This window comes from Tachypleus tridentatus, chromosome 8 (genome assembly GCF_004210375.1).
Source record: "Tachypleus tridentatus isolate NWPU-2018 chromosome 8, ASM421037v1, whole genome shotgun sequence".
Classification (NCBI taxonomy): Eukaryota; Metazoa; Arthropoda; class Merostomata; order Xiphosura; family Limulidae; genus Tachypleus; species Tachypleus tridentatus.
Window position 1 is genome coordinate 75,281,385 of NC_134832.1, and position 27,506 is coordinate 75,308,890.

Consider the following 27,506-nt stretch of genomic DNA (forward strand, 5'->3'; position numbering starts at 1 on the left):
AAAAAATTGTGCTTCTTCTCTCTGTAGGTTTGTAGAATCCAGTTACTATGAGAAATGCAGTGTCTTTCATGCATATTCTACAAGCATAGGTTCTCATTGTCAGTAGTTTTGTCAAATACACAAGGGGAAGTGTAAAAGTTGTCCACAAAAACCAGTGTCCTGATCTGTTGTACTTGTCCATTAGTTCCATCACAACACTGTCTACTAACCTTTGCTGATTATTCACTGACATAGATTTTAAACTTCAAACATTATCCACTAACTTGGATCCACCCCACTTGGTAATTTTTTTTTTTTTTTTGACCAACATTGAAGAAAGCCAATTTGACACTTTGTGCCCAACATCTATTCATCTGTGGCTAGTTCTTTGTTAGGAGAGTAGTGTAAAGCAAGAGTTTAGTAGATGGTCCCTGACAAGTCTAACCTCAAACATTTTGTCATTTTTATGGACAACATTATTGAAAAGTTATTGAAATACAAGTTGGTATGGATAGCTGAAAATCTGTCACTACAGAAGATTTTAGAGAACTAAGGAATATGGAAAGAAAGAGAGGTAGACCAGTAGTCACAAAAGAAAAAAAGGACAGAGCTTGAGTTCCATAGCTATTGTTTCTCCAAGATATGTTAAAATGTCTTCACAAGTCACATTAGTTCATTTTACAGTTTTTTTTTTTTTCACTGGGGGTTTATCTTCCTGCTGTGGCTGTTTACATTAATCATATCAATTTATTTTGACAATTATATGACTTAGTTTCAAATGTAAAAAAAAAAAAGATTAAATAAATTAATAATTGTGTTTGTAGAGGTTACCTGTTGGGACAGAGACTCCCTCTGTTGAACTGAAGTTTGCGAGTGGGTTCTTTTTCAATTATCTGCACCCAGGTTCAAATGTCACTACATGTAAGAGACCTTGCTAAAGGGAAAGAGCAGTTCTAGCAGATACTATGACTCTCCTTCCTCCCCTACTCATTTTTTTCCCTGCCTCTTTTTTTTTTTTTTTTTGTGGTGGTGAAGTAGGTAGCCAGGGTGATTCCACAACGTCCTTATCGGATGATCTTTCACCAGCTACTTTGTGATCTGTCCATATGACAGTCAAGAAGAGCTGCTACTAAATTTTGTTGCCATCTGGATTTGTAGAGTGATTCTGTCAGGGGCACTGAAACATTACCTGAAACTTCTTTAACATCACATGAGAATGACTGTATCTCTTTTTCACTGTTTTGTTTTTCTTTCCCTCACCTCTTTTGCTATGGTTTTCAATGTTTGAGATTCAATTTATAGAATATAAAAACATTAAAAGTATATTACATGTATTCTCTGGTGTGTGTATATTTGTTTTAAATGTATGTGTATATAATCTGTGAGTGTGATATGAATCCCATTTCAGAAGGAGTACATGGTGAGTGAAAATGCAGAAAGAAATATTTTGTTTTTTTGTCAAGAAATATATCATATTGATACTGTTGAACAGATATCCTGTATGTATACTATTAATGATGATCACTTACTTTGAAGTAATTATACAAGAACCCCCCAATGTAGATTCTGTATGTGGTGAGGGGAGCTCCCAAAGAAGGTTCTGTACTTTCAGTTTACCTCTTCTGGGATCTAAACATCCACCTACGTGTTTGCCGTGCATGGTGACCCGTAAAGGGGAGGAGAGGATCTTGGTGGTTGAAGGGTCCAACTCCAACACACCACTTTGAATTCCTGTAGTCAGCCCTTCCCCCAAGATCAGTCATCTGGTCCATTTGGGGCAGGGTCAACTGAGGTCTAGCATAAGACATCCTCAGCAGGTGTAGTGGACATTGTGTCTGATACTGGTGTTTGGGTATAGTGCTCACAGAGGAGTTATAGTTGTAGGGGGAGTTAAAAACCATTCCAGAGTCAGAGATCCTTGCAGGTTTTGTCAGCCAAGGTGTTAACAGCTGTGCGCAAATTTTTTTCTCGTAGAGACAGGATTATCGTGCCGTCAAATATTCTAATATTAATATTTACAACATCGCGTTCTCCTACCACAATCAAGGCAGGATATCTGAATTGTAACGTATGGCCTTATATTCCTGACCCTGTTAGATGTTTTCATTGTCAATGATTTGGTCACTCGAAAACATCTTGCCATGTTTCTTAATGTGTTCTTTGTGCTGGTAAAGACCATGATGCTTTTAAATGCCAACTAGAACTGCAATGTGTTAATTGTAATGGTCCACATCCTTCCTATTTTACTTCTTGCCCTAAATGGGTGAAAGAGAAAGAAGTACAATGTCTCAAGATAGTTCATAACATTACTTCTCCAGAGGCTAGGAAATTACTATTCCCAATTCCATCTCAGACTTATGCTGCTGTAATCCATTCCTCAACTACAGTAGGAGTCCAGACAGACCTTTCCATGTCTCCTACAGAATCCTCAACAACACATCTTTATCTAGTACCCTCCAAAATCAACAAAGTTAATGAATCAGTATCTACTTCTGTCTCTGTCCCTACCACATCTTCCAGTCATTGCTCCCTTCACTTTATTCAAGCCCAGGTGTTTCCATGGGGTCTTCCTCTCTTGACACCCCAAAAAGTAAACAAATCATTTGTTCATGTCCTCAATCACTGAAATGTATGTCTACAAACTCCGACCTGCCTATTAGATCCAGAGCAGGATCACTGGAGAGTGACCGACCAACATCCAGTAAAGAAAAAAAGTGAGGTTGCAAGCAGGTCTCTGTGCCATATTCTCCTCCAAAATAAAGACAAATGGACACATTAACCAATGGAACTATCGAGGTTTTAAATCAAATGTTAATGACAATGTTTTAAGGTAGGTTTGCCCTTGACATTAGCCAATGCCATAGGTGATACTGGCTGCTTCACTCATGTTTTTTACATTTTTAAGAGCCATTGGTCTTTTTAACTTAATTTAAGGTTTTTATTGGACTGTACACTGTTTTAGCATGCTTTCTTTTATACATTTTAATTTTATTTTGACCTGAACTCAGGATTGGAAAGGTCAACTTCAGGTGATTGACAGCAAGTTTGAACTTAATGCTTCAGTCTTCCTGGCAGGTCTTAATTTTACATATTTTATGTATTTTTACCTTCATTTCCATATACCATTATAGTGTACTACATCTTGTTTGGCACAGATAGCCTAGTAGCTTTGTGCCAATAAACATGAAATACCTACCTACATATAAAGGAAAGTATTTCATAGAAATAAAGAAAATGAACTCTGAATGAAGGTGTTTACTGGGAAAGAAAAAACAATGACATATATTACAATATATTTTGTGATGTGTATCATGCATTTCAGAAGGATTGAATGATATGCTAAAATACAGAAACAACTACATTGGATTTTGATCAACAAATCTGTTCAATAACTTCAATATATATATATATATATATATATACTAAAAATGATCATCACTTACTTTCAAGTAACTATATAAGAAGGTGTTTTACAAACTGATTGCTAGTTGGAAGAAGGCAGAATACTTGTTGGTGAAGACTTTCTAAACCAAAAATGAAAACAAAATTATAAAAGTGTATAGTGGATAGTAGTGGAACCTCAATTTCTTTTGGTTGGCAAATAAGTATTGTGAAAGTGAAAGAGGGTAGTAAATTTTATAAGAATGTGCTCAATTAACACCTTTGTACACGTATGTTGCAAAATTCCATGAGCATCAAATAGATGACTAGTAGTACTGAAACACCTGTGATGTATTTGGATTGGCCCGGCTTGGAATGTACAACATTTACTTGACCAACCAAACTCTGAAGCATATAATAAATGTTTTTACATGTTCTCATCACAGTGTTATTACCCTGCAAAATTGCTTTTGTAGGTCTTGTAGGAAACATTAGCTTTGGCCAATATTTTTTTCTAAGAACGAGGAGCATGAATGACACTTTACTACTTTGCATGTGTGTCCTCAAGGTATCATGTTAAGGTTGTATGTATACAGTCTAATAACATGGGCAGTTATTTAAGCTTTATTTCCAGTGGGTTTCTGGTTTAGGTGTTGATAGTAAAATAAACAAAAAATATATGGGATATCTTTAGCAATCGAAATTCTCATGATACTTTGAAACTTCATGATTAATAATGAAGAAAAAAGACACAGCTGGTCATTTTATATCTGATTTTACAATTGTTTTCCTCATGTTTGAGTTTTCTACAGGCTGAAGAATCAATAAAAATAATAACAGATAAAATATAAAGTTTTACCTATAAAAAGTTTTAAGTGTCAGGGGTTGTAGATGTTATGTAAATGAAATGAGTTTTTGAGACAAAGAAAAGTATTTTTAATTTTAAAATGAAAATCACTTTATACTCATATTAGTTAAAAAAATGATATTTTTATGGACAAACATTAATAAAAATACTTCTATAAAATCTAATTTTATATGTGCAAAAGACTTGTAATGTTTACTTAAAGTGTACCAAATTTTATAAAGATACACTAATATGTTAAACGTTTTACCTTGTTCCTTTTTACAAATTTTAATAAATTTATTTTAATTTTAACTTTTTGTTGGATGTTTGGCACATATATTGTAGTTGCTTTTTGCCATAAAACACCAAACCCAACCAACCAATCATAACAGTTACAAGGTTAGTCATATAGACCAAGTCTGTGTTGAGAGAGTTAAACTAAACTACAAGTACGTGTTATAAATTGTTTATGTATCACTGGTGATCCACTACAGGGAGGCTAAGTTTTTTTTGCTTGCTTTTTTTTTAAGGAAGCAAAATAAAAGTAATAGTAATTTCCATGTTTCTCCTTTTTTAAAGCATTGTTGTACATAAGCACTTATTTTCATCAATGCTCTAAAATATATGCAAAATTCTTTGGTGGGTAACAATTCTCTGATGAGGGATTTACCATTCAGTAAACACAAGTAAGTGTTTTTGTTTTCCAACATACTGAAAATAGTTTCCACTTTATATGTTTGTAGTACTATAATAAAAGAAAGTGTATACACTTGGGATCATGTGCATACTATTCAATGGGATTTTTAGTGGTGGTTTCAGATCTGAGCCACTGTACTTTGCCCTTACATTCAACTTGAAATATTGTTTAGCATAAGAAGTTTTGCTTTTGTGGGTATAACCCAGATTGAGATACATCAAAGGGCATAGAGGTGTAAGGTTTATGCCAATACATTAGTGTCTATTTAGAAGTGTGAATTCAGTTTTTATTTTTAAATTTACGATATTTTTGTCTCTCAGTATCTATTTTAAATTTTTTGTAATGAATCTAATAAAATATTATAATACATTAGATCTGGAATACTTTAGTCCTGAAGGGAAATTTCACTACTGTGCGATAACGTCTCATGTAAATTTAATGCTTCTGAAATAATATTCTCACCTCTAAGCACACAATAGCTCTATCTTATGTATCTACTTTTGAAAGTTGTGCAAGTCACATAGCCTGAGCTATCATTCACCCAAGACACGTTTTATTTTAAACTGCACTAGTGTATGATACAATCATGTGACAATAGCATTTTACCAATAAAAGAGTACCTACCATATCTTCCATGTGTAGCAGATCTCCAAGCACTTGTATTCAAAATTAACTTTCTTTTTTTCTTGGTATTGTTGTGAGCAGACGTACTTATTGAAGTTGAAATTTTTAATATGGTGAGATTTGTGCTACATGTATTTTGGCATTTACTTTGCTCATTTTATTTAATTTTAATCTACAATGCTTTTCATTTACTGCATACATAAAAAACAATGAGCTGCATATTTCCTTTAATAACAATCAATTCTTAAGTGATGTTTCTGATTTTGTTAACACTGATCCTACTTTGTTTGTGGCTACTGAAAGCAAATTAATTGTGGAGAACATTCTGTCATTACCCAGTGCATTGCATATTCATTAATGCCTTCATTGCCTCTTCTTCCTGTTCCTACACTGGAAGTGCATTATTCTTATTCTGAATTCATCCATGAGGGTGACAATATTGATTGGTTCTTTATATCTCCTTTTAAAGTACAGTGTTCATTATATCTTGTTATGGACTTGATTTCTTAGGTTTGTTCTTAACATTTTCTTTTAGCTGTTTATTTTGTTTCTCTCTGGTCTTTATATTACATGTCTCTTAGACTGAGAATTATTTGCTATTTTCTTTTTCTCCAGACTTGTATTTGCTAATGTTTCTGGATCAGCCTTATTAATACCTTATCCTCCTTGCATGAGGATTCATTTGCATGACGTATGTCTGTTTCTCTTCAGTTTTTGGATTCCCATTCCCTTGTCACTTTTATCTACTTGGAAAGTAGATCCCCCATTTCTCTCAACTCAGGTTTCATGTATGCCTTTTTCTTACCCATGTCCTCCTTTCCTGCCCTCTCTGAGCCTTGCATTGTGATCCTAATAGATTTTCTGGAAATTCTCGGTCAATATCTTTTTATACTTGGCCAGCATTTTGTTCTTTGTTTTTTCCATTCTTATTTCAGAACTCTTGTAGGGACTTTCTAGGATGTAACACTTTTCTCTCTGCTGTTAATCTTTACGTAATTACCTCCATTTGAGTACTTTTCTTCACTCCTAAGTCTTTGGTGAGGAGGTTTCTAACACCTTGGAAACTTGAGCCAACACTTCCTTTCTTGATTTCTCATTTCTCTCTACCTTGTGAATCCATACACATTCCTCAACCCTATAAACCTTGCACGTCTTTCGTTTCCTTGCTCTCATCTTTCTACTTCTCACTCACTCACTCCGATTGAGTTGCCATCACATTTACTGTCAGTAACAATTTTATGTGTACCCATTTGGCTCAGGTTTTGTGAGAGCATGCCTGTTTCTGTTTGCAGAACTCTGGACCCCATTTACATCCATCCAGTAGGTTATTCCAGTTCTTACTCAAGACTTTTAACTTCTCATTTTTCTCTCTTTTCTGTCTTCTTTTCTCATTCCTTTTTCTCTTCGTTTTGATCCTCAATATCTTGTACATCTCAAGGCTGTAATATTGGACTTTATTTTGGATAAGAGAGCGATGAAGGTCTGCCCCTCGCTAGTACAGCGGTAAGTTTATGGATTTACAATGCTAAAATCAGGGGTTTGATTCCCCTTGGTGGGCACAGCAGATAGCCCGAGGTGGCTTTGCTATAAGAAACACACACACCATGAAGATCTCTTTGCTCTCCAGGATTTTATTCTTGTATTTTTGTTCTTCTCTAAAATACTAGTGCACCTCTGGGTTGGAGTACATCTCTGGTTGACGACATGATCTCTGGGGTTTGCTCCTGTGTGGAGTTCACTATCTATATCAAAGTTATGGAACTCTTTGCCACTAGTTGAACATGTTCCTGTTTTCTGTTTCAATTTGTGAAGCATTGTTATGATCCACTCCAACAATTCTAAGGTTATTTCCAATATTGATTTCTAGTGTGAGACTTGTTCCAAAGACATTTGCTTCTGCACATTTGACTTTCTGTTTTGAACTTGATTAGATCAGGTTTGTCTACCTGTATGTCATGCCCTTGGACTTTGAATTTAGTGGTGCATCATCTTTCTTGACCAGATACTATTTCTATGGAGTCATCACTCCATCCTTAAGTCTTTTGTTGGATCTGTTCTCTCTTGGTCATGGGAATGGTCAATGCTATTTTTTGTTGTTCCTCTCTGTAATAAACTTCCCTTCTACTTGTCCACAGCTACAGATGTCCTCAACCAGGACTGGTCTCATTTCTTTCTGTACATGTAACCTTAGCTACAACCTCATACATCTCTTTCATTCAGGAATGTCATTCCTTTGTCTTCACATATGAAATTTGTCCATTTTCTTGCCCCTCATTAGGTTTCTCTAACCTTGTACCCCACATTTATATTGCTGTTCTGCTTTTTCTGTCGGTTGTGTTTTTCCATGCTGGTTTGTCATTCTTTCTCTCTCTCACCAGGTCATCCTACTGTTGCTCACCTTTTGGGTTTGTTTACATTACTTTTTAGTTTCTACCTTAGCAGGTTATTAAGCAATCTTGTAGAATACCTTTCATTCTTTTTTTCATTGTGTTTCCATCTCTTACTTCCGTGTACTTTGTTTCAGTTCTTTATCATTTATCATCTCCCTAATCTGGTCCATTTGCTCAACTGGAACTTCACAGGCTGTATCATGTTACATGAAATTTAATTTTCTACTTGACTTACTATCTGGTCTTGCTCTTTTGATTACTCTTGAATAAAATCCTCTAAGCAGGAATATGGGCTATATCCAATACTGTCATCTCCCATTACCTCTGCCACCTGGCAGTTTATCTTTCTCAGGATATTGCCTGCCTATAGTTATCATTCTCCAGTTTACTTACCATATACTGGATGTCTCTATTAATTCCTTACCCATTTCTACTTTTATGAGACTTGCTTCTCTGAATCGACCCAATGAGAGGTGTTGCTTCACAGGGCATATTTATTCCTTTAAATCCACATTGAGTAAGGTGTAATGGATAATGGTGAACTTATCATCCCTGTCTACAAATATACCCATTATTGAGAAGAGGTTTTCTGCATGATGTCTATGATGGTATATATTTGTTTCTGCTTATATATGTGTCTTTTTCATTGTTTATTCCAGACCTCCCCTTCCATGGACTGACAGTGAAAAAGCTAACACCATGAGGAATGTCTGCTCACTTTGACTTTCACATTCTGGCTTTTCAAATTAAGTTTCTTGACTGCCTTCTGTATTTTGTTTTGTAAAAGATTTTTGTAGTGGTTGAAGCTGAGCAACTCTATCTCTAATGTGAATTGCTCTTCCATCTTTGAATGAAGTATGGAAGGTTCTTGCTATTTCAGTTTCTAATTGCTGAAGTGGTTAACTTGGAAAGTTCTTCACTGTTTGTATTAATCATAATGCAGTGAGAAGTAGAACAGAGGTATCTATGTCAGTGTATTACACGTCACTCCTTATTTGTCAATATCCCAGTGATATGCCAGTCACATGGGTCAAAGTGTTCTCCTAGAGCAGGAAAGGATGTTCATTCTTGTTCCTGTAATGTACAGATTTGATGATTGCCCTAGCTACACTAGTTTTCATGTCCAGTCAACAGGTTTTGTGCAAATGTTTGATTAGCCATGCATTTCTCTCCCACTTCTGTGACACATTGGCTTTTTTGCTTCATATTTCCATTCATATGAAGAGTGTATCCTGCATGAAATGAATCTGGTCTCCCACAGCTGTTGCCCTCTTTCCTCCTCACTACTAGAGTACATTATTTTTGGCTAGTCTAGAATGTAATCAATCTTGAATATGGGTGTTTATAGGGATCTGCTGTGTTATACTCTCCTGCTGGTGGAGGGCTATTTGTGGAATGTGATTACATCATGCACTTGTGCAGTTTGTGTGTTAGGTGGGAGAGAGCGTAAGCTTAGTTTCATGTGTAAATGTTCAAAGGGAGCTGCACAAGAATTAGCTACTGTTTGCAGAGAGGTAAATATATATTAGAAATAAATTCTCATGTAAGAAAAATATTAACTTCCTAAACAGATACATATTTTGACTTTCTTTGTATAATTACCAAATGTATTTTTTCAAGTAAATGAGGTATACATGAATATGTTTTACATTTTAAAATCTGTAGCTGATACCCTGTGAAGAAATGGATCAGGCAGCATGTCAAAGAAACACTGACAAGAAACAGCATAACACCACTCCAAAACTGACCAAAGTTATTGAAAATCCCATGTACATTGGAGATAGCCAGGAGTTTGTGCCACAGAGGCCACCAGAAAGGTACCATTCTGAAGAACAAAGGCCAATTTCCAGGCAACAGTCCTTGAAACAAAAGGCTTTAGCCCACTCTAAGTCTTTGAAAGAGTAAGTATTACCAACATTAATGAAAAGCAACTTGTAATCATAATATAAAACATTAGCCAACTTTCATAATAAATTTAAACCTGTTCAAGGCAGAATCACATGGGACTGAATAAAATTTCTGGCTTAAACAGGTTTTCTGGCTTAGATGGTGAACATGCATTTCCTTAATTATATATAATTTTTGAGGGGAATGTTACACTTGTTTGACTCAAGGGAAGTGAGATGTTTGTGAATAAAGTTATTATACTGTTATTATACAAAGAAAGTGTCCAGCTCCAACTGTTTCATTTTTTCAATGGGCTTTCTCATGTGGTTAAAAGAGAACACCAATTCTATGGCCTTTTCATGAAATTCATTTTCCCCCTTCATTTCTGCATACAACTTGATAATGTTAATATAACTTAACCCTTGCGATGAAGTTGGAATTTATGTTTCCTCATTATCTCTTCAATTTTGTTCATCTTCTGAATTTCTCACACTGTTACCATCTTGCAATTCTATCAGAGATTTTTAAATCAATTTCACCAGTTTCTGTTAAAACATTCTTGCCAACATCCATAAAACTTTCTGCATTCAAAGAATCATCTGTATCAATCTTCTCAGAGTTTGGATTTCACTAGAATTGTCATAACAAACAACTTCTCCACAATCTCTGCCATTATTAAGAATAAATTCACAGTTTCATAAGCACTTTATTACGCATTCATCTTTTATGCATTTAGTTGAATGACGTAGAAATGCAATTGCATCTAACACAAGTTTTCATGGTCATTTCAGATGCTCTCTTACAATTATCCATGTTTGCAGTAATATGCTGCAGCATCAATTTTCTGTATTTCAATTTTGTTACACTATAATTTTATTATCTAGTGGCTGTAGAACTGATGTTCGTGGAGGTAGAAAGACTAAACGAACATTTGAAAGTTGACTTTTTTTATGACAAGTTGCATTATCAAGGAAAAGTAGAATATTTCTAGTTTCTTGTTCCATTCTTTTGTTTAATTTGTTTAAAAATTCTTTGAATATAATGCTTGTCATCCATGCTTTATTTGCTTTCCATTCCACAGGAAGTTGATTATTCCTTAAATTGTTGAAATAGTGCAGATTTTCACTTTTACCCATGGTTTCTCTAGTTTTCTATCATTAAATGCTACCATAAGTACAATCAGTCGTTTTTTCGATTGGTGACCATCAGAATAATGTCTGAGAACTTATTAATATGTAAACAAATTATTAATTAAACAAGAGTTTATTAATATTTATAGAAATTATTAATTAAATAAGAAATTAATATTTAATCAAAAACTTTTTCTGCCTTACTCAGGTTCTAATACTATTTGTTGATAAATGAGGCAGATGAAAGATATTTTTCCATTGGGGTTCCACCATATAGAGGGCCTTTTATAAGAGAAATCTTAAGATAATACTGCAAAATTTTGATATTTCTGGCTTTTACAGATTTCAGCTCTATACAGTTTCCATCTTAGACAGGTTTTACTGTAAATATATTCACACACACATATTTGTGCATGTTAATGTGAACAATATGTTATAATAAGTATTTACTTTTTCAGTCTACTGGAGTTGGGCGGTTAGTGGAATTTGCCAATTGATCATTCTTATAAAATGGTTAAACAATTTAGATTATTCACACAAGATGAATAAAAGCAAAACATAATGCTACAAATTGTGTTTTGACACCACAGGGCAGTGCCTTCCAAACTTTCTCGGTTCATGGTGCCCTTAGTGTTTCAGCAATTTTTTACAGTGCTTCTAGGCAAAAAGTAAAACCTAGCAGTTCTGTTTATTAAATAGTTAGGTCCAAACATCTTAATACTTAATAAGTATTCATATCCTAACAACTTAATAGCCATTCTGAAAGCATTTGAAAGAATAATATATGTAAATTGAAAGTAAAAATAGTATTTTTATTTCATTTCTAAATAACCTAAATTACTAATGGGATGTGTGTGCCTGTTGGGCAATGCACATCTTCTCAGATCTTGGAATCAGATGGACACTGCCTCCCTCATTTCCTGTTTCACATTGATTTTTTCAAGGTACTTGGTTTTTATCACAGCAACTGCCGAAAACCCAGCTTCACAGAGATATGATGTCGCAAATGGAATTAGGACAAAAAAAGGTCTTCTACACTTTTGTCACCATCCACGAACCTTGTGTGGCAAATCAAATGAGCATCCTTATTAGTGTTCATTACCTCATCTAGTTGCAACCCAAATTCCTTTCCTTTCATTTTTTCAATTAGCTGATTGCTGAGGTCATTGGGCATGTGTTGGATTCTATGACTGATAGTATTGTTGGATAAAGGTACCTTTGAAAGCAGTCTTCCTGCAGATTCAACAACCATAATGTTTACCATATCCACTGCAGCCAATAAAATCAGTTCTTCTGTAATGGTATGAGGCTTTTTACATTTTGTGACTATTTGCCATCTTGTAGGATGTTAGCAAAGCATTGTATGGTATTGATGCTTGTTTGAAAAATGTACCTTTTTGTTCTTTCAATTCTTTTAACTTTCTGGTAAAATGATCATGGGATTTACTAGTCACGTTAGGATGATTGGTCTCTAAGTGGCATTTCAGTTTACTTGGAAGTATGCACTCTGGAGCCAAAACTTAGACATCATACACACTACAGACACTCTTCATGATTGACATCTACCAAAGTAAAACCAAAATCAATAACTTTGCCACTGCTCTGTGGTTTGCTCTCCTTTTCTTCACTCCCACACTTGTGGTTAATGGTAAAAAATATTTCTATTTTATGCATAAGTACTAAAAATCAACAAGATAATTCAATAGACTTTGCAGACACTTGATCGTAACACCCTTCAGTTATTTCGATTACTGATGGACCCAGAGAGTCGATAGGGGTTTATATACAAAATCTAAGGAATGGTAAAGGTCGAGATATTACTGGCATAGCTAAAAGTACAAGTAAGCAAAAATATATTTCAAACAATTGAGAATGTCATTGAAAGGAATGTAGCATGATCTAATGTTAAAACTGTGAACTACCTCAAGCTTTGAGCTTGTAGTTCACACGGTGTCTGACAGATGTTGATATCCCTGTGTTTCCCTCAAAACTTTGAAATATCCTGCAGCATTCCTGTGAGTTTGGGAACCACTGCCATAGGGTATAAAACATAGATAGTCTTACGTAGTTTTGTCCTTAACAAGAAACAGTCATAATGGCAATATTTTATTACTTTTAAAGTTGTAATAAACAGAAATATTAATCACAAAGTATTGTTTCTGATTCTATTTGATTATTTTTGAGTCTTGACACTTGTCTGTTCTGCTGAGCAAATGTGAAACCAAAAACCATAATGACAATATTTTGATTATTGTATAGTATTGAAATAATTAGAAGCACCTATTTCTCTAGTTTTATGATGTTAATAAATTTAGTTATAATTTTGATTAATCAATTGTTTTAGATGACACTAATTGCAGAAACAAATGATCATTGATAAGTTAATCCCCATCTTTACAGTCAACATGTGTAATTATTTTCTGACTTTGGCAGTTATTCTAAAATAAGTGATAAAAATTAAAGATTAATTTATTTGTTGAAGTAAATGGGTTCACAAAAATCTAGTTCAAAACTTCAAACATAGTATTTTATATATTTACTGTTAGTATCACTTGTCTAATAGTGAATAAATTTAATCACTGTATGTAATAAATACATGTTGGTAAACCTCTGCAAATTTCAGCTTTGTTCCTTTAAGTTTTGTTGCTTTTTGTTCCTTTGAGTTATGTCTAGTTATTGAATTAATGACAGTTAATTACTACCATTGCCATGGTAGTGTACAGTATAAACATTTTGCTGATTATTCATTCATCCAATCATATAAGTTGTAACAATGTCCAACTAAGTAGTGTAATTGTCTAGTAGCTGTTTATATTTTATAAGAAGAATGAATATGTTTTGAGGAGGTTTGAATTGGTTTTTTCCATAAACAGTTTGGGGAAATGATGAGTTTAGTTTCTTAAATTTGGGACACAAATGATCATATCTCGGTCAGACTACTGATACCTTCATAATATTATTAAAATGTAATTGGAACTGGTTTATAAGAAGTTAATTTATAAATAAAATATGTTTAAACAACAACAATCTTTTTATTTTATTTAAAATTCCAGTTACAACTGTCATTTCATCTACAGAAGAGAAGAGAGTATGCATTAAATATTAATTACATGTATATCTGATAATATTTATAAGTGTTTAAGTTGGTTAATGGAATTAATAAAATAATATTTGGCTTCTGTAAAATAAGAACAATGAATTAAAGTTGAAGTGAACACACTTGATAAACATTTTAGAAAAAAAATTAAATTTTTGGTTTCTGTTTTCTACAGCTTTTGACTACTTAATTTGCCTTGTTTTGAATTGCACATTAGGCTTAGCTGTTAAATATTTTCTTCCAAACATCTGAGACTTTAAATTAAAAATAGCACTTGGTAATTTTTTGTCTTGACCATCAGTATGTAAAATGATTATGGTTATTTGTAAAGATTTAACATTAGTGTTTTCACAAAAATCTTAAAAGTACATGTGTATGAAATAATAAAACATGAATTAAAAATTTCCTTTCATTTCAAAAATCTGCCAATATATTAATGAAAAAAATAGTGGCTAGTTTAACTCTGTGTGCATTGGTGATTGTTAAAGTGCACATACCCTGATCATGCAGACATTGCCATTGAGCATAGTGTTATGAACTTGATGTCAGTTATCAACCTTTCATGTTATCCTACTTTGCTTTTTTAGCAACAGTTTGTTAGAGAAAATTCTGGATACTTTACACAGGAACACTGGAGAAGCTTTAGATATGCATTTAAGAGGCTGTATGGGTTATACAAATGTAACTTGAAAATTGTACAATGTATAAAAAGTAATTACTTTGCACTTTGACTTACAAGCCTTAGTCAGAATGAGTTAGGTATCTTAAAGATGTAACTTTAGTACAAAACTTTTAACATGTCTAATTTTGTGCATACAACGTAACTGTACAAATAATTAACATTTGCCACATTTTGTTAAGATGCACTTTGTAATACACACATACACACACACATTCATAAACACCTTGTACACCTATGTCACTAAATTCTGACCATCCTGGGAGGGTAACTAACATCCAGATATCTACTAAGTTTATTGGATAGGCCAAGATTTTGTATAGAGCCATATGATAAATAATTTTGCACATTGTTATTATTTTAGACAAGCCAGTTGATCCTTTCCCACTGTGTCCTTGGAGCAGGATTTACAATAAACCATGAAAGATAGTTTTGGTATTTGTGTCATATTATGGTGTCGTATAAATGTTCTAATGGCAGGAGTGGAGATTCATTACTTTATGACTGCATGTTTCTACTGCAACTTTTAACAGTAAAATAAACATAGGAAATAGAATCTCACAAATAAAGTACTTTGGAATTTTATGATCTTTTCTAAATATGATGGAACAGTACTAGTCACTTTATTTCACATTTTCAACATTTAAAGTGTTATAGTGGTTACGATGGTTTCCGAATTGACTGACCCCAAATAGAGTTACACAAGAGAAAATGACTAAGATATAAAGTTTTTCTGGAAAAGTGGTATTGTTATTAATTTACGAAGTTTTAGAAATCATGCAAACAACAAAAGTTTAAAATTTTCCAATGCAATGTCTTACCTCCTCTTACAAAAGGCTTTCTTGATTAATACTGCTCTCTATTACTGCAGATTTTTTTTTCACCATTAGCCTTGTAACTCTCACTTCTTTCTGGATATCTTCATGCAAATGATCATGCAGCAACCATCCATCAATAGGAGTACGACATTACTTCAGTTTTAACTAGAACCATTTTTAATAATACATCTCTTAATCACATGTCTAGTTTCTAATTTGTGTTTATGTTTTCAACTGACCATTTCAAGTGGTCATGACTACTACTACTGCTACTACTTCAGCAGATTTCCTGACCATGTGTGTAGGGTTAATAACATAGCTATTAGCTGCAGACATCTTGGCTATGATCTATAGGAAGTTGTACCAATGACTGAGTGTGTCTAAATGGGTGTATGGGAATAAGAGGGGTTTGTTTTACTCTTCCTGAATTTGCTTTTCCATCATGTCATTTTCAAGGATCTTACCTAGGCCTTTCCAATTACAGCATGATCAGATGTGCTGTTTGTTCTCTTTGTCTCCTGCATTCTTGGATCTACTCATGCTTTCATAGGGGATTAACCGTTAGATTATTTTTTGGTTTTTCCTCCTTAACTGGACATTGGGGTTCAAGCTCATTGTTTTGGGGGTCCATTTGCATCTGGGGAGTCATCATTCCATGTCCTCCAGATATCATTTTTGTGCTTTTCTCCTTCATCACACCTTTTGAAAGTTTTAACTTTTTTTCATGTAGTTTTTGGACCCTGATACTTTTCCTTTTCTTTCTTCCATTATCCATTACAATCTGTCCATTATTCTCCCTTCACCTCTTGGTTGGGGTGGTTCTCCAGTTTCATTTTGTTTTCTGTTGGTCATAGTTGTCTTCTTTTTGCTATCTTGGTTTGCATTTTCCTCTTAGAACTTTTCTTTATAGATGTGGTTTCTCTGATATTGGGTTGTTATAGGTTGGGATTCCATGTGTTTTGGTTGTTTTTTTTTTAGAGATTTCTACTCACCTTTTTATTCTGTGCATAACAAGTGGTACTTTTATTTCTATTAGGAGATGTTAGGGGACCTTCATATTTATATTTTGACCAGGATTGTACAGCAAGTCTCCATTCCTCCCCACCCAGTTTTTACAGTATCCACTTTATTTCACTCTTCAGTGGGATCCTGTTTCTCCCCATCATCAGTCAAAGATGGCTCAGGAGATGATTTTTAGAGTGCCTTTTGTGAAGGGATCGTTCTTGTTCAGGGTTTTCACTTCTGAGTTGTGAATGACATTGGTTGATATGTCTGTTACAAGTCTAGAAGATCCCATCTCCCTGACACCCAGAAACTTTCTTTGTTTTGTTCTACACAGGTGAGTTTTTTTAGTTTAGGATGTTAAGTTTCACTTTGCTTCAGTGTGTTCTGCTAAATGTTTTAAATCTTTGTTCAACTGTTTTCTTCTCAGGACCTTAGTGTACACTTTTCCAGGGATGGTTAACTGTTTATAGCTATGTTACTGGCTGATTTGACCCTTCCTACTCAGTTTTTCTTTATGAAGCTGCCTGGGCAGGTGGCTTATCACAATGGAAAATTCCTTCATCTCACCTGATCAACTTTGGGTTTTCTTGGTGTTTTCCATCTCTATTCTTTATAGGAACCACACCCATTGGGTTTAAAATTCTGGTACATCTTTAGGTAGTGTCTCATCTTCTCCATTTATGCATGTGCAGTTCTATCTCTTTTTGAGCTATGAGCTTCTTTTGCAGCCCTCATTCCTGTTGGTTGTGACAACATGTTATCTTCTGTGTGTTGTTGCTCCTCTTATCCTTCCTCCCTCACTAACATTCTGAATTGATTGTTGGTTGGTTGCTGTGGGGATATTCCTTTTCCTACTCCTTATCTGCAGTGTCACTTTTTTTTTTATGGATGGTTTGCTCCCCAAAATGGGGAGCATATCTTATTGTTCAGGAAGCTTAGAGATGGGGAACTCATTTACAAATACACTCTCCATGTCTCTCTTTTGACACTGTTAGCTGTTCTTCAGACAGGCTTTCCTTCCTACAGGCTTCTGGTGACCAAATGGTGATGTTTTATTCCAACAATTTTCCTGTAGAATCCAATGTTATCATGCTTGGGGGCACATGGCTATGAGTCCTGTATTTTTTAATTTTAAATCTTTTTATGTTTTAGGTTTACTGTCATTATATTGATTTATGGACAAGTCCTTATCTGGGGACTATAAATCTGGTCACAGATCAGTTATCCCTTCTCAATAAATTCAAACTACAGACTAACCTTTGAGTTTAGTTTTCACTTTGGAGTGTTTCTAATTGTGACACACTTACATCTCATTTATATACACATCCTATCCAATTTTGGTCCTGTTTTTCATTCATTGGCATGTGCATTGGTTGTTCTCAGTCAGGATTAAATACATTGTTCTCCCTATGTCTGTGTATTCATCTCCTTCCTCATATCCTATCAGTAGTTCAGAATATTCTATGTATATTTCAGCTGGTGGCACCATCTTAATTGGCTTTCCAATGGTTTCCATTTCTGTGGAGGCTTTTTTCATCTCCTTCATCAGTCATACTCAGAAATGCATTGTTCATCCATTCTGGTATTCCATCTTCACATGTACGTATCTGTTCCCTCATCAGAAGGTCATGATTTTCAGGTGTATCACTTCCTTGGTTTCCAGATCATTCTCTCTTTTTGATGGTTTCCCAGAGTTGGTGATATAAATATCACTGGTATGTATGCTTAGGTTATTGTCCTTTCCTTACTCTCATTCCACTCTTGCTGTCCTTTTTTCATTTAACTTTTTTACAGGAACCTATCACTTTCCTCTATTGGCAGTCTATTGGGCAATTTTGTTTTCCATGTATGGTTTACTGGGTTTTTTTTCTGTGTTCCAATCTCATTTCCAGTCTGTTGTTTTGTTCATTCTCCTTTGCTCATTCTTCTCACCCTGCATCACTCCAGAATTTGAATCTCCATGTTGTCAGATTCAGTGTTTTATTTTCCTTTTGCTGTCTGTGTTTTTGTGTTGTTGGCCTGTGGTCACTATTTTTTAATGTGTTGTGATCACAGATTTCACTAGGTTTGTTTCTTAGTTGATGTTCATTACTTTATGCATAAGACTTCAGCTGTTCTGGTGATTAAGTGTATTTTCACTCCTTTTTCCTTTCTTCTCTCACTTTTAAATCCATTCTGCTCCTTTAGCTACATATGTTTGGAATACCACTTTGTGGTGAGTGGTACCTACTAGGTATGCTTAGTTTCAAATCTATACTGTATATCCTGTAATCATGCCAGATGACTGTAACACAACATTGAGAAGCTTTCTACTGTAAAATTGATGTACAATTCCAAATGCTGCCAGGTATTGGTTGATTGACTCTGCTCAATTGTTATCTATGCATTAATATGAATTTGTTTTATATAATATAAACAATATTACATGTCACAGAACCATGTTACAACCGCTGTTGAACTGGAGAGTTCAGTAAGACCAGTTGTAAATATATTTTGAGGTCTTTTGTATCATAAATGTATTCATTCCAGACTGTACAATCAAGAGTGTACAGACAGAGATTACTGCTTTGTTTGTTTCTCTGTAGAATTGAGGCTCATTCAACTGCAGACCTGATGTACAATTCCAGATGCTACTCTATTGGTTGATCAATTCTGTCAACATGGTAACTCTGCTTTTCAAAATAGGGTATCATGATCACCTGTTGCACTGTCTCCAGTGGTGCAGTCCTGTGCACTCTCCCCTTTCTTCTAGTGGAGTGTGGGAGTCCTTGCCACTTCTAGTTTCTAGCCATTGGGGTGGTGGACTGTAGAAGCCAGTCTTTCTGAGTGAAGCACAGTTCCATTCATTTGAGAGTAGGGTGGTTGCATTCTGTTAAAGGGACTGGAGGTAAAGGGACCATTGCTGCTAGGTTGTGATCCAAAGATGAATGTTTTCAGAGCTTTATTTATTTTGTGTTAGTTGTTGGATGTCAGTTCCTAGTGGATCCAGTGTTAGAGATGTTTACTTGTGGTGTCAGGTTTGTAGTGCAAATTCTATTCCTGTTCCATACCTGTTTTTGAGGTGAAAGGTAGAGGACCCTTTTCCTACTGCAATCTGATATTAATTGTCAAGTACTGCCAAGTGTAGGAAAGTGTAAGTTTAAATTGAAGATAAAAACCACTTTGCACACAGTGTTCAACACTTACATGAAGACCTATTAATAAGTTAATATGGAATTATTTTCAGTATTTCAAATACTTTTATATACCTTTCAGATATTTGGTAAGAATAAAATTAACCAAAATTATCAAATTGGATAAACTTCAGTGTAGAAACCAGAATGTTGTTCTACAGTAGAAACAGGCAGAAGCAGTTCATTAAAATCCAAAACTGCTGTGTCCTGTACTGCCTGTAATATCCCTGAAAAAATATGTTGCAAAGTGTTTTTTTTATTTATTTAGTTAACTGTAGATTGAAATGAAACTTGCGTTTATACTTTATATTTAGAGAAGTGAAGTGTGCATAATACATGCATTGTCTAAGGCAGTTAAAACATAACATTGTATTTTCAGATATGTGAAAAGAGAAACAGTATCTTTCTTTGGTTTAAATGACCATGACCCTGCTGAAAGAGAAAGATGGGCTGAGCGACGCAATAGGTTGCTTAGTCGGAAATGTGGAGGGCTAAAGGTAAGTGATACATCACTATATTAAGAGAATTCTGAAAGAAATTGTAGGAAGTTAGTGATGAGCATTTTGTATTTTATGAAATTAACACCATCTCCTTAAAATCATGAAAAACTCAAAGAATGTTGCAATAATTACCCACCAAAGTAAGAAGTGATATCAGAAACTGAAAAATTGTAGTTTGGGTTATAGATCTTTTATCTTCATAAGTGATAGATTATACAAAGTTAACTTTTGTTAATTTATCAAAAGGAACATCAAACTGTGTGAAGCTTGGTATACATTTCTCAAGTGTTTGAAGTATACAGAAAAAAATACATGTATGTATTTATGAAAGTGCAGATAGCTTTATGTGCTTCATGTCTTGTATGTATGGTACACTGAATTGAACAATTCTTGTTTCATTACCAAGATAAATAGCTGACAATATGTGCTTCTCAGTGTATTTTTAATTAAATTAAAAATAAGTTTATTGTTATATAGAAAATTAAAATTGTTACATACCCTTTCGTTTTGATAAAGTTGATTTCCATACATTTTTTTATTATAAGCACATTTTTATAACTCAAATACATTTAGTGTAACAATATAAAATTATGATGTTCAAATTGGTTATTTATGTTTTTTGCACTGTGTGGCATACTGGATTTTATTCTTTTTTAAGATGATAAAACTAGTTAAAAGTCATGGTTAATTTCGTAAAAGTTACAACACAGATTATGCTCAATATACTAAAACTCATTGGACTCACTTGAAGATGTGTATGTTAATAAGAGAAAACGTTACACCTTGTATTTGTTTTCTCTAAAATTACAATGCAAAAATAAGGGAACTACTTAACAGATCAAATTTTTTCAAAACAAGTTAACAATAATTATTTTCATATTTATTTAATTTACCAAAAGAAGCAGTATCTATAAAGTACCAAGCTACATTTTCATGTATTATACATAGTTGTTTTCAAAGCTAATATAACTTGAATAATACATTTATAAAATTGAAGTTAGCTGAAACTACTATATAGACTACAAATTGGACACACATAAAGTTTTCACTGCAGCATTATGATAATTATCATAAACATTATTATAACCTTTCAACTTTAACATATAACTTCATGAATCATATTTGCTTATGCCAGTGTAATTAATCCATAATTAAACATAATTCGTTTTTGAACAATGTAGCACTGCCCAGAAGAGAGAAGGCAGCAGTCAGTACCCCATTCCGTCCCAGCTTCCTTACAGTGGGGTTACCAAGGTGATGCTGATGTACCTGATCATGTTAGAAGAGTCACCACTCACCCTTCTAGCCTAGAAGAAAACAAGGCATCTAAAGATTCTGTTTATAAAATGACGTGGAATGGGTTAAGCTTTCTGGCTTTGGTGAGCTCAGTAATAGGATGTTTCTTAAAATGCACGATTAAAGTTTCTGTGGTATGATCATGAATTGCCAGTGTTTCTAAATAGATGTATTATAGGATTGTATCTACAAAATTAAGTAATAAAAACAAAAAAGTTAACATTCATAATTTAGTGAAAATTTAATAATGAAATTAATTTTGAAAGTAGCAAGTAAAATATTAGTCATAATTGTTTTATTGTTGAAATAAAATTGCATTGTTTTTGTTGAATGGAAAGAAAAGTTAACTTACTGACAAAATAAATACTGAGTTTACTGCTGGAATCTTGTTTTTTATAACATTATACATTGTGTAATTGTTGTGCTGTATAAAAAGCTGGCTTGTCCTGAATTTGAAACACTTTCTTGAGTGAAGACAGATATATTTTTAACTGTTCAAATGGTCAAAAACTTGTATTTGTTTTTCTTTATTAAAACTTCAAGATCTAATATTGCATTATAAGTAGGTTTTTGAGTGTTAACTTTTCAGTCTGTATACAATTTTTAAATAAAGAAGCTATAGATATCAGGATAAATCTTACGCAACTTATTGTAAGAAATACAGTAAAAGTCTATTAGGCCACTTTCATTGTTTTCGTATAACACTTTTCATTTTCATTAGACAATGACCACTACATAAATAAAGTAAACTTGTCTTTAAAATGAAAGACCATATGAACACAAATAGTAGAAGGTTTTTCTTGTTTTTTGTTTTTTTTTTCATTTTGGAAATAAGGCCAAGAACAAGTTGTTGTACATTAAAAACTAAGGTCAGTGGTTACAGTCTTTGAGGGATAGAACTGCAACATGTTTATTTTTCATGTTTAAAGTAAGTCTCAGTCATATGTAAAGGTTAATACTGCATGACTGACTTTGAATTTGTGTATGTAAAAGGTTTATCCTAAATTTCATATTTGCATCTTTTGGCATGATTTATATATTAGCCATGTAATAAAATCAGTGTAATCCATAAGGTCACACAATATTTGTTTATTATTTGTTGCAGGTTTGGCTTAAATGATATGTAAGTTCACACAAAAGTCAAAATAATTTTGTGAAGTAGCAAATATGCTGAAGTAATAATTTTGGTCTTATTAGTGTATTAAACTGAAAATATATGTCCAAGATTATGGTGTTTCCATTTTTTCTTTCACCTGTTTTTTTTTTGTAGTTTAGTCTTCAGAGATGTCTAAACACAAAATTTCAATAAACTCTGCAAAGTCTTTCTGTGTATAAATATGTAACTCTTATTAAAGTAAAAACAGCCTTATAACTATTTTATTAGTGTTTATTTTAAGCTTACACAACAAATTATGAACTTTTAACTATTTTAGTATTGCATTAACATCTTATCTGATCAGTATATTTCAAAACAGTAGACCTATAAACAAGATCTGAATTTTCAGGTCTATCATGATAATATGTGTGAGATAGTTCTATGTTGAAAAAGGATATTTATAGTGTCAGTTTCGAATACAATTGTAAAATCTGCCTGAAACCTGCCAAGAATACATATTAAAATTAATTTTTGGAGTTTAATGGTAAAAACTAATTTAACTCACTCACCACATGTAAAACATAATTTTATTTAGAACCACTTTTCATTTTTCAGAGAGTAATGTTTGCTTTTGAATAATTTACTTTATATTTTTGCTCAACTTTTGGAAGTGTGTTGTTCAAGTTCCTAAGCTATTATTTAATTTATAGAATGTGAAAAGAAGACTTTCTACTCCTTACACCCAAACTGATAGGCCACCTCAAAGAAAACTGTGTCACACTACATCAGCATTCATCAAAGATGATCAAATGACTTCTAGTCCAAAGGTGATTTTTCCTATATCATGCTTACCTGTTGCAAAACTTAAGGTTAAGGCTCTCTGTTAAACATGCTTATAAATAAGTTATATTTATACTTTAAAAACTACATCTAAGACTGGTATGATTTTATTTAGCAAACTTTTTCTTCTTAATTAGAACCTTTTAGATATAAATGTTGAGATTTATAAGTCACATTTGTATCCATGGCATAGCAGTTCATAGAATAGCTTTGTTTTGTTTTATTCAAGTATAAACCTTTAGCTCATAGATCCATCTTCTAGGGACCTATCTTAGATTTACTTAAGTTTTGAACTTGTCAAACTCTTTAATCGATGTATTTGACTATGTCCCAGGCCTCATATTAATTTTTTCTAATCCTGCCTAAAGGAATTTCAATTTGAGGGTAGGCTGACAGAGATACTGATAAGTTATAAAATTGAATTGGGTATATATGTGTATCTCACATGGTATTGTTGACACACAAAACTGCAGCTAATAAAAAAGGGAAGTAGGTTGATTAATTTACTCTAATTCTGCCTAAAAGAATTTGAATTACTGTGGCTGTTGAGGATTGTTTTTCTTTGACAATGCAAATTGTTGATTTACGTTTTAAAAAATTTTAACCCTTGTGCTACAGGTATATCAAAATGCTAATGTCACAACTTTTTACATAGTTGCATTCAAAATTTAATTAAATTCCTTTATTACAAAGATTATAAATAATCTTTGCATTCGAACATAGTTAATGAACAAGATTTTAATTTTATACAAGTATGAATTTCATTACGAAACTTTTAAGTAAATTGCATTTATTTACTTACACTTGGTTATTTTTTTTTCATCACCACTCTCTGATGTTCTGAGGTTAAAGTAAATTACATACTATAGTACAGTCATAATTAAGACTAGTCTAATTTTTATAGCCTTTGGTCTTTGTTTACAGATATAAATTAAAAAGTTAAACTCACTTGGCACACCCATTTATTCCACCCTCTTTTTACAAATTGCTAGTAATTCTTCCTGGTATTTATTATTACATTATTTATAAACAGTCAAGAAAAGAAAGTTCTAGTTTATTGAATGATGTGTAATAGTACCTTGTTCTCAATAGTTACTTTGTCTTCTGACTGAAGGTTGCTATTGCCAAGTTCAGATCAAAAAGCTTAGGGAATTATTCTAAGATACTTATGTCTTCATTAGTAAGCCCAGTTGTAGGACATTGTTTGCTTTGTGCATGTTGTTATTTTGTGTTCTTAAGTGTATATTTGACATAAATGAACATTGAATGTACTAGTACCTTCATTATGTCGGAAAAACATGGATTCAAGAAATCTCGATACAAAGTGATAACCCTATAATCTGAGTGCTTTTGAAAGGTGAATATCGAAAACACTTGAGTTATAAGAGTTTTTATTACTTTGTAACATATTAATACCATTATTACAAAAAAGTAGTCTAAGTTTCATCTGTAGGCTGACAGAAAAAAAAAGCCACACCAAACTTAAGGACTAAATGTTTTTTATGTATATTTATTATTATAGAAGTAGCTAAAATGTAAAAATTAGAAACTTATTAAGTTTGATATTAAAATCTTCTCTATGAGATATTCTCACAAATAAATGATATTAACTTAAGACACGTTTCTCAAGTGATTTACAGCTTCTGTTAAAAGGTTGTTATTTAAGACATGGATCACAGAGCAATAAAATTATGTAAAAACAGATGCAAACTGTTGTGAGCCTTAAGCTGTGTAGGATATATAATTGTCAATTTCTGTTACAATTTACAATCATTATAGAAATTAAAATGGGTAACTTAGATTTTTCTTTTTTCTGGTAAGATCAAGTCCATATAGAGGTAAAGTAGAAAAAATGACAGAGGAAATATAAAGTTTCACTGAAAAGTGTTTGATATTCATTTAGGAGGTTTTAAAAGTTTTGCAAAAACTTTTGATAGTGCAGAATAAAATACAACTTAATCTCAACATGAAATCACCTTGCACTCACACTAGTAAAAATGCTTAAATAAAAAATCTGATGTTTAGTTTACGAAAAGCTTACCAAATTTCTTTATAATACAAGTACCACAATAAAAGTTACAGATACTTTCATGGTTATTTGGTGGTCTGTGAAAATGCCCATGTCCAAGAGTATTACCATGTGTTTGTGAAAGGTGTTATGCTTATGTGTAGTACTTAACCAGACTATTGAATTATTTTGTGATGAACTTACAAATAGTGTTGTTTTTGCTCTTTATGCTTAATAGCCAGTCAACCAAAGTCTAGAAACAAAAATAACTGAGGAAATGTTTTTGGAAAAACCACCACCAGCTCCTGAAGTGATAAGAGATTTAGAATCCTCATCTCTTAGAAGGATTCTAAAACCTGTGGAAACTGGGGAAGACCAGGTTGACAGACCAAGGTGAGAATTGCTGAAAATGTGGTTTACATGTCACCAAATATAACCTTCTACCAATATAAATTCTGTAAAAAACTTATGGAATATTCTACTCCATATGCTATAAAATTAAATTTCCTATTGTAATCTATGTAATTGTCAAATTAACCTTCAAATATGATTGGACTGGAAACACTGCTGTTGAGAAAGTAAAAGTATACTAAATATATATATATGACCATGAATTTTATATTTTTCCAAAAAATTTAGTTATTTTTAAAGTTAGCCAAATTCAATACCAAAGCTTAACAAACTTATTTTTTACAATCTAGAATGCAAAGTAGATGTTTGACACACAGGGGTTAACAGTGTCACAATATTCTCTTGGCTACATTGTTTATTTTTCTACTTGATTCGTTAAGTTATAGCAATTAATGTTTGAACTACTGTCTTGAAAATTGTGAACTTGGCAACCATTCACCCTTATTTTGTGTCATCATGATTGTAAGTATTAGTATTTGTTATTGATTGGCTTGAATTATCACACGTCTGTTTGCGTACCATATTTTGAAGTGTATCAACTGTGAATCCTATGAGGTAAAAAGATGCATTCCAGTAATAAAGCTCATTTGGAATTTTGAGCTATATCCAACAAATTCACAACCAATATTTTGACACAATTAGTTATTAAGAATAACTGTGTTTTCTGGACTCTTTAAATTGCAAATCATACAAAATTTTATAAGAAAAACTACCTATCAAGATAAATACAAGTGAAAACAGTAACTGACTTTAGAAAGTACTATTGAGACAATGAATAAATGTCATGTTTTTTTAGTTTGAGCTATAATAGATTTATGCATAAGAATATATTTTTCACATAACTAAAACAGTAATTTTATTCCTAAATGGTCGAAGGGTGGATAGATAAGTTATGGAATCAAATATGCTTTTATTAAAGGCCCAGTTCACGTTGAAGATCTGATGAGTGGAGTATTCAATTTTATTTTTTTTTTTGGGGGAATTTAGTGAAGTTAAACATTTTATAATTTCTTTAAGCTGCATTTTAGATTTAACACACACATGTGCTTATAATGTTTTATACTTCTTGCAGGCTTTTTAGATTTTAGATTTTACTGCTTATTTCTGCTACATATTTTAAGAAATAATTGAATCTGCATTAAAATGCATTCTACAGAGTTGAAAACATTTATTTGTACAAACTACCTTTGCCTTTTGGTATAAGTTAGATTGAAAATAGTATGAACAAGATGTAAACGTTTTGTTAGAATAATCATTAGTTTCTTTTTTTTTTTTTTGTAATGCTTAGTGCTCCCTCTCGAGTGTGGCACAGACCTTCAGTGGCACATGAACCAACTTCTCCAGAACCCATGTATCAAGTATGGGAAAAGGTATACACTATACATGCAGATTTGAAACATTCCCATTTTGTCACAGTTAATTTTTCAAAAGTTGCATAATGATAAATTATTTTACAAAGTGTTTTTGAATAATTAAGTAATAGTGTAAATTTAGATCACACTATAATGGATGTAGCATGTATTCATCTATGTGAAATAAGAGAAATAATACAGTGTGGCACCACTTAATAAATGGTACTGGAAACAAAAATCCATAAAAACTATTTACAGTTTGGATATTCAATTTTGGAGATTTAGAGAACTACAAA

General features: G+C 32.9%; 1 protein-coding gene across 2 annotated transcripts in view; it reads left to right on the top strand.

Moving 5' to 3' along the window:
* The window catches only part of LOC143222699 (inactive rhomboid protein 1-like), a 74,086-nt gene that overhangs the window by 6,954 nt on the left and 39,626 nt on the right, over nucleotides 1-27,506 (top strand). For both annotated transcript variants that reach the window (XM_076449558.1, XM_076449557.1), the window contains exons 2-7: nucleotides 9,584-9,819; nucleotides 20,087-20,204; nucleotides 21,389-21,586; nucleotides 23,310-23,426; nucleotides 25,686-25,840; nucleotides 27,147-27,228. In XM_076449558.1, the coding sequence (XP_076305673.1) occupies nucleotides 9,602-9,819; nucleotides 20,087-20,204; nucleotides 21,389-21,586; nucleotides 23,310-23,426; nucleotides 25,686-25,840; nucleotides 27,147-27,228 (888 nt within the window). In that variant the 5' untranslated portion in view covers nucleotides 9,584-9,601. The remainder of the gene's footprint in view (nucleotides 1-9,583; nucleotides 9,820-20,086; nucleotides 20,205-21,388; nucleotides 21,587-23,309; nucleotides 23,427-25,685; nucleotides 25,841-27,146; nucleotides 27,229-27,506) is intronic.